The sequence below is a fragment of the Ixodes scapularis genome, unplaced genomic scaffold (genome assembly GCF_016920785.2).
Source record: "Ixodes scapularis isolate PalLabHiFi unplaced genomic scaffold, ASM1692078v2 PGA_scaffold8__174_contigs__length_109621045, whole genome shotgun sequence".
NCBI classification, from domain to species: Eukaryota; Metazoa; Arthropoda; class Arachnida; order Ixodida; family Ixodidae; genus Ixodes; species Ixodes scapularis.
In genome coordinates, this window is record NW_024609883.1 from 34,978,121 (window position 1) to 34,991,114 (window position 12,994).

The 12,994-nt window shown below is 46.1% G+C and overlaps 1 protein-coding gene across 1 annotated transcript in view; it reads left to right on the forward strand.

The window, feature by feature from the left end:
• LOC8037821 overlaps positions 1–10,647 on the forward strand; it is a 29,874-nt gene extending 19,227 nt beyond the window's left edge. Inside the window, exon 2 of the mRNA XM_002405654.4 lies at positions 9,346–10,647. Within this exon, the coding sequence (XP_002405698.4) occupies positions 9,379–10,647 (1,269 nt within the window). The 5' untranslated portion in view covers positions 9,346–9,378. The remainder of the gene's footprint in view (positions 1–9,345) is intronic.
• Positions 10,648–12,994: the final 2,347 nt, after the last annotated feature.

Sequence of the window (12,994 nt, forward strand, 5' to 3'; positions counted from 1 at the left end):
TGTCATTTATGTACACATTGAGCAGAAGTGGGCCAAGTATGCTGCCCTGCGGAACACCAGACTTCAATAGTTGCAAAGATGAGGTATAACGATTTATTGAGACACACTGTTTGCGATGTTGTAGATATGACTGAATGAGTGCCAAAGACGTGCCCCGTACACCATAACAGGAAAGTTTATCAAGGATCGTTGCATGGTTAAGAGAGTCGAAAGCTTTGCTAAAGTCAATAAAACGTCCCAGTGTCATCTGTCGTTGCTCTATATTTTTTAATATTAGTTCCTTCTGCGTTAACAAGGCGCATTCCGTAGACTTTCCCTTACGGAAGCCAAACTGGAAGTCAGTCAGCACTGAATGTTTATCAAAAAAGTTATCTAAACGACGCAAAATAATTTTTTCTAGCCCTTTGGAAAATATGGGTAAAACAGATATTGGTCTATAATTTGTAATAACATTTTTATCGCCTCCCTCATGCAAAACGGAAACTTTCGCGAGTTTCATGTTATCTGGGAACTTGCCAGTTGACAAGGCCAAGTTAAATATATATACTAACATTGGGGCAATTATATCAATCACAAATTTGACGGGCTTTATTTGTATGTCATCAATGTCGTGACTTCTGCTATTATTAAGTTTCATAAATACATTAAACACTTCTGACTCGTCAGTAGGGGCCAGGAAAACAGATTCGTCTACTCGACTCGAGATAGACGAGGAAGCACACGCATTGTGAGTGCGGGTAGGTAAGTTTGTAAAATGGCGATTAAAATAATCAGAGAGCGGTATTCCCGATACATTTTCACCAGATATCGAAAGCGTATCTATTGATTGTTTTTTATTGTTACGTTGAAGTACTGTGTTTATGGACTGCCATACAATGGCGGGGCTCTTTTTGTGCGCGGCAGGAAAGAGACGTTTCTGATAATCTGACTTTGCCTTTTTTAGTGTAGATGTAAGTTGATTGCGATATTTCTTGAACGCAGTATTATCATCGTTATCTCTTGACGAGAGGTAGGTCTGATACAATCGATTTTTTTTCCGTAACATTGCTAAAATAAACGGGGTAACCCATGGTTTTCTTATTCGCTTTTTAGTCGTGAAAGTCTTGTATGGAAAAGATGCGACGTAAATTGACGTTCTCTCAGCCGAGCGAGAGAGCCGCCTTGGACACGAGCACTGCGTCACACGGTCGTATACACTCGTCAACAATCAAGCTGTCAACGAATATCTGAACTCCCGCTCGTGGCCAATGAGTGCCGTGACGGCACACTTCATCGCTTGCGATCGACAAGTTCCATGGTGTGCTTAGGAAGGACGGTGGAAGCTTCGAGTCGTAACGTGCCGGTGCCCAAGCACGTTACGACCGCGTGATTTCTCATTTTTCTTTTGAGTTGAGGAGGAAAGCTAAGGAGGAAGAAGTTGAAAAATCCTTTTATGGTCCCTCTAAGATGACAGTGAATGCGTGGGCTCCGGGGAAAAGGAGAATAAAGAGAGGCTTTTCAACTTCTTAGTGGGGTCTGGTGTAAAAGGTAGGCGATGAATTGGTCTAACAAGCACGTAGCTTTTACTTGTGGAGATACACAATCTGCCTCCATTCTTCTTTTGCTCGGAGCCCACACATTTCACTGTCATTTTTAGCGTGAAGGGAGGACTATGACGTCAATTTCGTTGCGTGTGCTCGCGCACACCGGTGGCTGCTGGCTCGTGCAAAGATTGTGCGCCACTTATTTTGGACACAGAATTTCTTGGTTCAGCATTCCTTTTAAAGACGCTTAGGCCGCCTAGACTCACCTACTGCCATAAAAAGACAATACAACATTTAACTTTACAGCCCCTTTAAATATGCGGCCGCGGTGGTTCCACACCCTGAATATCAAACCACCTATACACCCTTTCACCTTATGTTGTACCGCTGCGAAGGCTAGTAGCGCGAGCTCATAGCGTTGGCAGCTGCCCCTGGTGCACGAGAGCTTGTGCCACCGAGATGTGCCCTAGAGCAAGGAGCTCGCGCTTGCATCCTTTCCTGTGGTACGACACAAGATGAAACAGAGTATAGTCGAAAACAAGAGGTAACTTCGTAGATGTAGGATACAGAGTTTGAAAAAGAAAACCGAGACCAATGAGTTTCTAGAGCTTGGAAAATAATGTGACCTACCAAAATTACCTCTTAAGTTCAATCACAAGTGGCATAAAAATCACAGTTTTCCCGAGTACTTCTTCTTCGTTAACGTTGCAGTTATTGCGAACGCAAGAAAGAAAAATGGTCAAAGCTATATAAAATTACCGATATTTTGCCTCACCCTATCGCAGACAGCCTTGGCGTCAGCCCGCGCTACAAACAATACTCACACAAAGCCCCCAGTGTTCGTATGCATGCACGCTTCTAATGCACCTGCGTCCGAACAAGGGTTCCTACAATGTTCAGCAAGTTTATGATCTTCCGTTGTTAAAAACTACCGACCCATCCTTTTTTGTTTTTGTAGTGAACACGCGTAAGTTCGCCACGAACGTCAGCACAAGTCTCCCGCTTCAAAACCTGTCATAAATGCTCGTGAGCTCATAGAACTTGAGCTTGTTTTCGTACAAAAGATCTAAAATAATGAATTCTTCAAATAGCCGATTGAAACTTGCGTACTACTTGATTCCGGCCCGGCCGTGCTCCGCCCTTTCCCCACGAAGTAACAGGCTACTCCCGGCTGTTTCACAAAAAGGGGTCTGTAACGACAGAGACAAGATTGGGACGGGCTGTTTGTCATTGTGAACTCCCTCGTGAACCACCGCGTTCCCACAAAACGCCAGCACGCACTCTTCACTTCTTAAGCCCAACCACATAAGGCGTTTTTCATGCACCTCGGCCCTCGTCGGCGTCTCCCAGTGTCGGAGCGCGTCGCTCGAAAATCACACACAACAGCGTGACGCGCGCGAAGCGCCGGTAATCTGCCTCGGCCAGAAGTCGGCGTCGCGCCGGTGGTGGCTTGCCAGGCAGAGAGAGTCCAGTCAGAGTCACACGGGCTGGAACTGAGACCGGGCGCTCCCGGCGCGCCCTCTGAAACATCCGAGTCAGTCTCCGTGCAGATGCGTGCAGGCGCGTGCAGCAGGCATGCAACGGGTGAAAGCGCGTCCATGTGGTAGGACCTTTACCGTTGTCGCCCTGCCTTCAGCGTGCCGGGCCGGCTTTCTAGACACGCAGTCGTAGCTCTGTCTAAGAGAGAAGGCACTGACAAAACTAGCTGACAGGCAGAGTGGCACGGGAAGTCGAGTCCTAAGCGCTCGCGCGCCACAGGCATGGTAGGCTTTCCTTATCACAGGCTTAGCTGAGACTCTGCTTCTAAAGAGTCGGCCCCATGGGGTCTCCACAAACGATGCTTAATCTTAACTTATTACAAACTGCCGCAAAGACTAGATGCCCATTTGGCTAGCTTTGGCTGGAACCCCCCTTCCTTTCCGAAGCGCAATCAAGAGCAAAGAGACTTATCAACAGTCCATTTTAAAATGAGACAAGATTTACGAGACGTAACCCAATTAAGAAGTTAAACAAATTCATTTTTCATAATCCCAAAAGAAATCGCCTTACCTAAAAAGGCGCTTGACACTGACGTATAAGAAAGAATCTCGTCTATGTGTGATGGGTAGTTTTCGCAGAAACGTCCTTTCTTGCGGTTCTTTGAACCGCCCTGTATATTCTAGATAGCTATTCACATTTATGGATTTCTCGCCAAATTTATTCCGCCAAAAACTCAACAGTACCAGTAGTATCGCAACGTGTGGAGCGCTATAGTGCCGTGGAGACAATAAATAGCAACTAGACACAGCCATGCACACTGTAGAAATATACTCTGTCAAAAGAGCCATGTCTTGCTGAAAACGTCGCCTGGGCGGGTTCTAGGAGGCCCCATCCAAGTAGCGACCAACCGGCCCATCAGAACATAAACTCTTCTTCCACGCGCCTTATATAGGCCGCCAGAACTGACCTTATCGTGTCATTGGTCACGATAAGGTCAGTCACCTTGGTGCCTTAAAACCGTAGTTGGAAGGTATCTGAAACTTTATTTAACATCACCGAAAACTATTTTTCGTCATCAAAAGATGTTAAAATAGTTTATGGAAGAGCAATGGGATATTGCCCGAGCTTCCTGGCGCCGCCTGTAAAGTTCAGAAAGTCACACTTTCGTATCGTCAGTATCGTCTGTTGCGCCCGCTCTGCACTATGCAAGGAAATGGCGGTGCCTTCGAGGCGATTGGGGAATAGAGTGCCGATACTCTAAGCGTCGCTTAAGTAGTGACTCTACACTCTTTTAAAAGAAAGGTCTATATAGCCCTCCCTAAAGGGAGGAAGGCTCTTGTAACCTATGTTCCTTCAGAAAGGGAAACTTTCGTCCTGAAATGAGAGGAGCAAAGTTCCTACGTCGTCTACATCTCATTATGCCGGCCTAGAATCAAGCAAATCGAGCTCAATAAGGCTTGACGAGAACGCTACGTCTATTGTACGGGGCAAGAAGAGCAACAAATAAAAGCGTAACACGAGCCTTCCCCGAGCTGTGATTATTTCCGAAGCCAGCTTCCCCCCCCCCCCCCCCCCCCCCCCAGGTAAAGAAACTTGCGTTTTGAAAGCAGTCACTCAGTTTTCTCGTTGTGAGCACTGCGATTTTAAAGGGAGACAACCGATACCCAGTTACTTCGCGCACTTTACGCCGTACCTTTGCTATTCCGCGAACCACAATTCCTTCGTCGACCACGCATCACGGAGGAGAAGTAAACCACTAGCAAAACCAAAAGCCACCCTCAAAATAGCAAGTTCGAAGCAGCCTACTTCGCTCATTGCTGCATGGTAAAAATAAATTCTGGCGAAGCGTGAAAGAAGGTTAAGACGCTTGCCACCAGATAGCAGGGTTAAGCAGAGTAATTGCAAGTAGCTAGACTCGGTGGCGCTAGCTGCCGCCAAATTCATGTACTACAAAAAATATGTTTATTTTCTCACGCCACCATCGCACTACAGAACCTTCGGGCACCTTTATTATAAACACATGTAGATACACTACGTGGTCTGCAAGCATCAGCCGAACATAAAATTTGAGCCCATACACATACACGGCACATGCAAACATCAATACAACAGCTCACACACTCGACTACCACTTCGAGCTCTGCAGTTCCGCTTTTTATACTCGTCGTTTTGAAGGTACGGATTTTCTCGGTTACCACCTCAGCAATAACAAACATTCCCAGCACGTTGATTTTTTTTTTTTTTGAGTAATGCCATAAATTTGCTTTTGAGAATCTTTTTGAACGGCTCAGGGGATGAATCTCTTAGTAAAATGTAAATGCTCGTGCTAAAATTATTTGAAAGTCAATAAAACAAGCTGCTCCACTGCGGTTCCAAGCGATGTGTTTGTTTCCCCACACGTCACGTCGTAGCCAGTTCTTCTATTGTAGTATTTGCTTTTCTATTTGTGCTGTTTGCGCGAGGCTGCAATTGTCGTCTTCAATTAATCTCTTAGAGCAGATATTCATTCAGCTGGAAGCGATGCTTCATGGGCAGAGAAATCGCTTTTCGATCAACTTGAATACAGTCAAAGCCGCGACTTGCGGCAGGTGTTAGGTGCACGGAGCTACGCTATGGTGAGCTAAAAAACCTCTAGCGCTCATCCCAACGCGCCACTTGGAGGGAAGTTTCGCCAGGAAGCGAAGTATATTTAAACAGCAGCATAAAGGTTAGTCTTTTTTCCGATTTTACCTAGTTCTTTTTATAATGCTAAAATTCTAAACAGTAAATATATGTAATTTCCGTCATATTTCCATACTGCTCAGTCCTTTACCCAGAGCGCAATGGCTCTTGGGGTGGAGGCAACAGGACATCGCAGGCGACAGTCACATTGGTCACTGTACGATAGGAGCTACGGTTCAAACCAGCGTTCGAACATGACTATCCGCAGGTCGGTCGACTGCACCGTGATCCCTCAAGCGGCCTGTAACTTTTTAATGTAGAGCGGATTGTGCATCTGCGACACCTTGCCCCCTCCAATCACGGCCAGACCAGCGGCATCAATGGCCGACAGTTTACGTCATTTCATCTTTTTGTTTCACCACTGATACGCGAACACTCGGTCACATTGGTGATAATTCCCATCTTCTGTTCACAACGCACAACACTTATATTGCGATGTTGCTGCTATGTTGCTGAAACGCAGAAATACAGAACCACATTGATTTCCGGTTGGCACTCGGCATAAAAAAAAAACCGGATCTCCACGTGGTGAATGATGTTGATTGGGACGAAGCTCTGGTGGTGCTTGTCTGCGTAGACGCTGAGCCGCAGCATGCCGAGCCTTTCGTTCGTTTTCATTCACGTCACGCTGCGGTCAAATGCTCAAATGCGCATATAACCACGTTCCATACCACACATTCTCTTTCTGACATGAATGAAAACGAACTTAAGGCTCGGCATGCTGCGGCTCACCGTCTACGCAGACAAGCACCACCAGAGCTTCGCCCCAATCAACATCATTCACCACGTGGAGATGCGGTTTTTTTGTTTTTTTTTGCGATACACGAGAACGGGAGCACGTGCTCACGTGCTCGTGAGCACGAGCACCCGACGCCGGACATCGGACGGACATACGGACATGGCTAGCCCCTAAGGAGCTTAGCCCCTAAAAGAACCAAGCACAGAAGGCACCCAGGCACCCGGTAGCAAAATCTGCCTGTCTTGGACGCAGTTTCTGCGGTTTGCATAGCGTCGCCAACGTCGACACGTCGTTCCGCAATCCGGAGGCGGCCATTGTAGTCCCGTATACGTAGCGCTGCTGACACTGCTCCTTAACTTCGCAGTTGTTCACTGCTTCGTTTGCTCGTTTGATAAAATTAGTGGTAAAAGCGTCAATGCAACCGAAATATTCCGCACGCTTGGGCTGGGAGACGGAATTACAGGCGGCCTTCACTGCAGCTGAAGCTCAATCAACCCAAGAACATTTATCGGGCAACGCGCGTGACGTGTTCAAAAAACGAAACAGAAGAATGAGGCGGGAGGGCGGAACCTTTCTCCCGTCTGCTTGGAGAAGGAGAAAAACGTCTCGTTCCTCCCTTCTTCTCGTGTCCGCCTGGTGTCGCGTCAGTAGGACGGACGAAAACGCGCCGTTGCTAGCTTTCTCGTCCTTTTTTTTCTTATATTGTAGTTTTAGCGAGGCCCTCTGCCACTGATATCGACTCTGAGAAATCTAAACAAACTATGCCTGAGAGATAAACTCACTGTGGTTTCTGAAAAGGCAGTAACCTGTCGGATGACCACAATAATGAAAGGAAACGTGCAAAAATAAAACAAAACAAAATAGTATTTATGGCTGCGCCCACGCATAGCAGCTGACAAGGGTCTGTAGCATTAAAATCAGTGAAACTAACTGAAAATTGAGCGAGTGCACCATAAAAAAACAAGCAAAAAAACACGAAGCTTTTTAGATGGCACTAGCAAAAGTGGCAACCTCGGAAAAATACGTCCTTTTCGCTTGTTTCACTATTTTATACAAGCGAGGCCCAAGCTACAAGCAAGAACATATGTTCCCCTGAACACGGCCGGACCGGATACGCGCTCGCTGTCTTACGGCCTCTCTAGTGAGGCATGGTAGCACGTACGTTTCCAACGCGGCACTGGCAAATAGTTAAAGCCCCTCTCTCCTGGGAAAAGTGGCACCATTCATTGTTGTAGAAATGCTCGAGACACGTGCCGCACGCCACTTCTGGGAAGAACATGGCGTCTGAAATCTAGGAATACGTGCTGCGCTGTGCCGCCATGATCTTCCCAAGGGCTGCACGCTGCACGTGCCTCGTGCATCGAGGCACCTTGCGCTACTCTTAAAACATCAAGGGGCTTTAGCACATAGTAGGCTCGAAGCGCCACTGGGCGGCCGGGGGCTGCGCCGCGGCGTGGCGGTCGGAGGTGTCACTTTTATTAGCGGCGAGATGTTTCGGTGGCGCCCTCGTATAGTTACCTTTCGTGACGTCATTACCTTGCGAACAACAAGTTCGATGGTGGTTGTAATTAGCAAGGCGGAAGCTTGAAATCATAGCGTTATTGAACCAACACTGTCAACAGCGTCAAAATTGAAGTCCTCACGTTCCTCTTATTTCCGTCCATGAGAACTCCTTTGCTGCCGTCATACTCAGCATTCGGCCAATTGTGGGAGGCCGACCACCGCGACGCTTTCGATCGCGCACGTCGCCAATTCATGCAGTCAAAAATATGGGAGCGCGCGCTTGATCGCTAATCAACGTTGTGCACGCGTGCTCTTTTACTTTTATTTTCAGTGCCACGGAACGTGTTCCCCGAGCGCGGACTCTGGTTAAAGTTCACTCGAAATTTCGCTAAAGAAACAGCGAAGGCATTAATCGTTTGAAAGCTATCGCGTAGCCTGCTATGCCCTATTCTTTGTGCTGTGCTAGAAATGCGGCATGCGCGTTATGTGCTGCTAGATTCTGGGTGACTGGCGGTGAACGTTAATCTTGAGCATGAATTTCAAGGATTACTAGAAAAAGCATAATTACTGCACTGGCCGAAGACCTCAATGTTGATAACTCTCCCCAAATAATGCCACGGCACAGAAATCGTACCGTATGAGCAATTTCTTGCTTTTTTTTAATTTGATTACCATTAAATTAATATTTTCCTAAATGTTTCAGTAAGAGAATAGAGGACCTTACGCACACATTGTACAGGGGTACTTGTTGACAAGAACGTTCGTTTTTTGGTATCTTTCTTTTTCCCGGGGTGCTTAGGGATTCATTGCTGGGTAGCTGGTGGAAAGACACGCCAGAAGTCTTTCCCGATGTTGACTATGCAATTCCGGACACGCCAATACACCACTGGGCCTCGAGAAACAGACCCCTTTGAGTAGCAGGTTGGAACAGCAAGAAGAGTAGTGTGCCAACTCCCATAAGCAAAGAGATAATCATGCTTTCTTTTGTGACGGAAATGGCCGTATGAAAAGAAGCGCGCGAATCCAGTCCAGCTGTGCCCTGAACTGTGTTTGAACTGCACTACCGCACGTGAATGACATGGACTACGATTGCACGGATATCACTCATGTAGCTGCTGCTATGCTCACATGTAATGTGAAACAGTGTGATTGGTCAATAGAGTCAACTCTGTCTGAAAAAGGTCAAGGAGAGTTCACAGTCAGCGCTGCGGGAGGGTTATTTATTTGTGTGGATATATTTCTCAGATTGTGTTGTTCTTGTGCGCTGTGAAGCGTAAGCAGTGTGTAGTAAGGTGTTCAGAACGTAGTAGCTTTTCTATAAGTTTTGCCATTCTTAATGTAGATCATAACTCTAAATCACATTCTTATTTTGACATGCAGATTGCTCCTCCATGCTGTATCAAAAAAGACCTGATGAATACAGCCCAACGAGATCCCTCGCTCTTTTGGGCGGGAGAGACTGCCACCAGGGGCAAGGTGTCCGACCAGTGCCTTTGGGCCGCCTGCAAGGCCATGACCACTGGACTCCTCCTGATCGTCATAGGCGCCTCCATGGCAACCATCGGTTTCTACTCGGACCATCTCTCGACAGTAGAAGAGCGCCGAGGAAACATCACTGTCCTTGTGAAAAACGAGAACAGAGACAAGCACCTGGACAGTCTCACCTACGTCGGACCCCTGGTGATGGGCATGGGCGGCTTCATCATCGTGGCCACCTGCGTCATGACTTTCGAAGCGAGGGATACGTCCTCGTCGTCGGCCAAACTGGTATCGGCCTGGTTCAAAAGAAGCAGGTCTTACGTCGCCCCTAGACCAGAAATCAGCTGCCAAGGTACCAGCGTCAGCGACGTCTCGTGGGAAAGATTCCTCCCTGGCATCCGACACGACTCGACAGTTACCGAGGCCGACCGATCGGCGGTGACCAGCGCCCTCATTAATTTCAGTAAAAACTTGCAAACAAGTTTTGAGTCTGGTCGAGTTCCCCCGTCGGCCGCACCAGAAGTGCCCGGTGGTAGTCCGAGGGAAAAGCTGCAGAAGTGCCAATCGGATCCAAATGTTGTTGCACTTGGCTCTCCGACATTCAGGGTGCCATCGCCGCTTCTACCGCGCGACGAGGTTGACAAGGATTACTTCTTGAGGCCACCGAATCCTCAGCTCTTGAGGGCAAGACCCTTTAATGTGTCACCTCTTGATTATCGAAAGGTTGTGTCGGTTGACTGCGCCTCGCCGCCGGTCATGGAATCCCTCGGCGAGTCTCTGCCAGCCCAATCTCAATCGTCCCAAGGTTCCATGGCCATGGATGTGTATTTTCCGGACGGTGCCGTGACCTTGAAGGTCCAGGACAAGACTAAAGGACACGATTCCTTGAGCAGTAGTCGAAAAGGAAGCAAATCATCCACCACGTCTTCGAAAAGACTGTCCATAGATAATACAGGTTCCGCTGACAGCTTCTGTTCGACGGGATCGGAGGCGTCGAGAAGGTCTAGAACGTCGACTCCCAGAAAGTCGGACGCTTCGAAACTTCAGAGCTCCGTGAGTGTCTCCGTGAGTCCTCGGCACACCTATGGAGAACCTTCGAAAGTGACCCCAGTTCTCACCGCAACCAAATCGGCGACCATGAAGCGCTATCCCTTCACAAGGCAAAAGGCTCTCGAATCTCATCCTGGACATTCGGATGCTTGAATGTGGTGCTTATGCATGGTGTAAATATAATGCACAGTGCTCGAGCCACTTATAAGCCGAGCCCCACCGGCGACTGGTTGTTGTGCGTTTGATGTTTCCAGAGTTTACCAGGATAAGTTAGAGAAATATTTAAAAAGGAGGTGAAGGTTTCCAATGTACAAATATGTGATTCTTTGCACCAAAACCATGAACGTTTGAACAGTCTGTTTGTCACGTGCCATTTCACGTATAAGAATTTCATTTAATAATGGAAAAAATAGGTGTCCCCTTGTCATGAAAAAATTAAGCACGGAAAGCTTTTACAAAATAATTTTCCTCTTAAAAAATGAACAGTAAATTATGCAACAGCTTAAAAGACTCGAAGCTGATGTGCATGCAAAATATGTAACTAACATATGTTGGAGTATTCTCAGTCTGCCTAGACAAATCATGGCGATGGTAAAATGTGTCTGCTAGGTTTCTGATCTCTAACTATTGGCCAGAAAACAAATGTTTTACTTATTTTTTTTTATAAAGCTAAATTTAAAAAAAAAATTGTTAATCTATTACTACAGTGAAAACCGATATCAGAGTTGTAACCAAGGTTAGTGCGAAAGATTACGTCCATGGCTTTTGTAGCCGTTGCAAAGGAGGAAATCCCACAAAATGAGACCTCAAGTAGGAGAGAAGTTTCAATCAGTCTTTCAAAGGAAAAACGTGGAGAAAGCGTCCTTAGCTAGAACCTCCCAGATGTCTCTGCACCTTCCACTTTGTGACTTCGAATCTCTAGGGTCGTTAAAGGATAAAGAGTGCCAAGGCACGCCACTTGAAAAACTCGTCTAAGTAAAAAAAAAAGAAAAAAAAAACCTGCTCTGGTTATCAGGTCGGGTCGCAGCCACAGTGCTGGCCGAATTTTCGCCTCAAGTAATAAGACCAGGACCGGCTGTCTATAGGCAGCATCATTGCTACGACTGTGTGAAAGAGCCTCCCAAGCTTGGTGCGCGCGAGCGCTTGAGATTCAACTTCAAGTGCCCCTCCGCTTATGCACTGGATTTGGCAGGGCTTTCTTTCACAGTGAAAGCCAAGACTCTTTCTGGAAAGTTAGTCCAGGCAATAACTCTTGAACTTGGTTTCGAGCTCAATTTTAACGTAAGCTCCGACGGTTCCTTGGCGCTCTTCAGCAACAACTTACTAACGCTTCTGCCTTGAGAATGATGCGTTCGCATATCTTTGGCACTCGTAGACTTAGATTTACCAAACATATTTCTTTCTAATTAATCTAGACGTGTGCTTACCGCACACATGTAGATAGCTTTTTTCATTGTAGGATGACGTTTTAAATATACCTTTTGGTGAGTCCTTCATGCGGAAGGGGTATTATTGCACAAAACCCAACCCGTCGTTGCATTATATATTTGTGTTATGTACGTAGAAATGTTTAAAAACTTCAAACCCAACTGTCACTCGAAACATATTCGCACTCAAATCCTTGCACCAGGAAGCAAAATATTTCTTTTCCGGACACTTGTGTCATCGAATGACATATCTTTAAGAAAGCGCCACTATTTTTCTACCGCGTCATGGGAACGATGACATACGTTAGACGATTGGATGTGGGGAGAGATTGAAAAAAGAAATATACAACTTCCCCAATGCTCTTGAGGATACTTGGGAACCGCTGAACGTGCCCTGTAGTTGTTCTAAACTCCCAGTTTTAGCGCCCTAAATACAATCACGTGGATGGTGAATGTTAACACTACGTTGCTGCTAAAAATATTAGGTGCCCAATTGTACATATAGGACAAGCTCAAATCGTGCCAATTTACACCTTACCGAAATTGCCGTGACCTGTATGTTATCAAGTCATAAGCACGGATGATATCGTAGTATATACAACAAAATACCGTTTAAAGAATCTAGTGCAAAAAATCCCTCGCAGTTCTGTTCTCTGTGGTTCCGAAGTAGCATTAGTTATTTTTTGACTGCTGGAAACGTATGGTCTGACTTTCGTATGGAGAAAAAGTTTTTTTTTTTTTTTTTTTTACCTCAAGTTAGCATCGTTTTTTGACAGGACATCTCTCACAAAAAAGAGATATATCTCAAGTTCTACAAATACAAGAAATTAAATATGAGAGTAGTGTTACACAACTGCAGTTTTGAGAATAGAGTCTCTGGTGTTCATCCATAATCATGATTCATCTCGAAATATTGATAAAACTAAGATTAAGCAATTCGGTTTTAAGTCGGATAAAAAGACGAACTTACGGTATTTAAAACTACAAGCACTGAATATCGGTTCAGCTGTTTAATTTACTGTTGATGAACCGTTGGTTGCATTCAAGTTGTACGTTATCGCAAATGTAATATC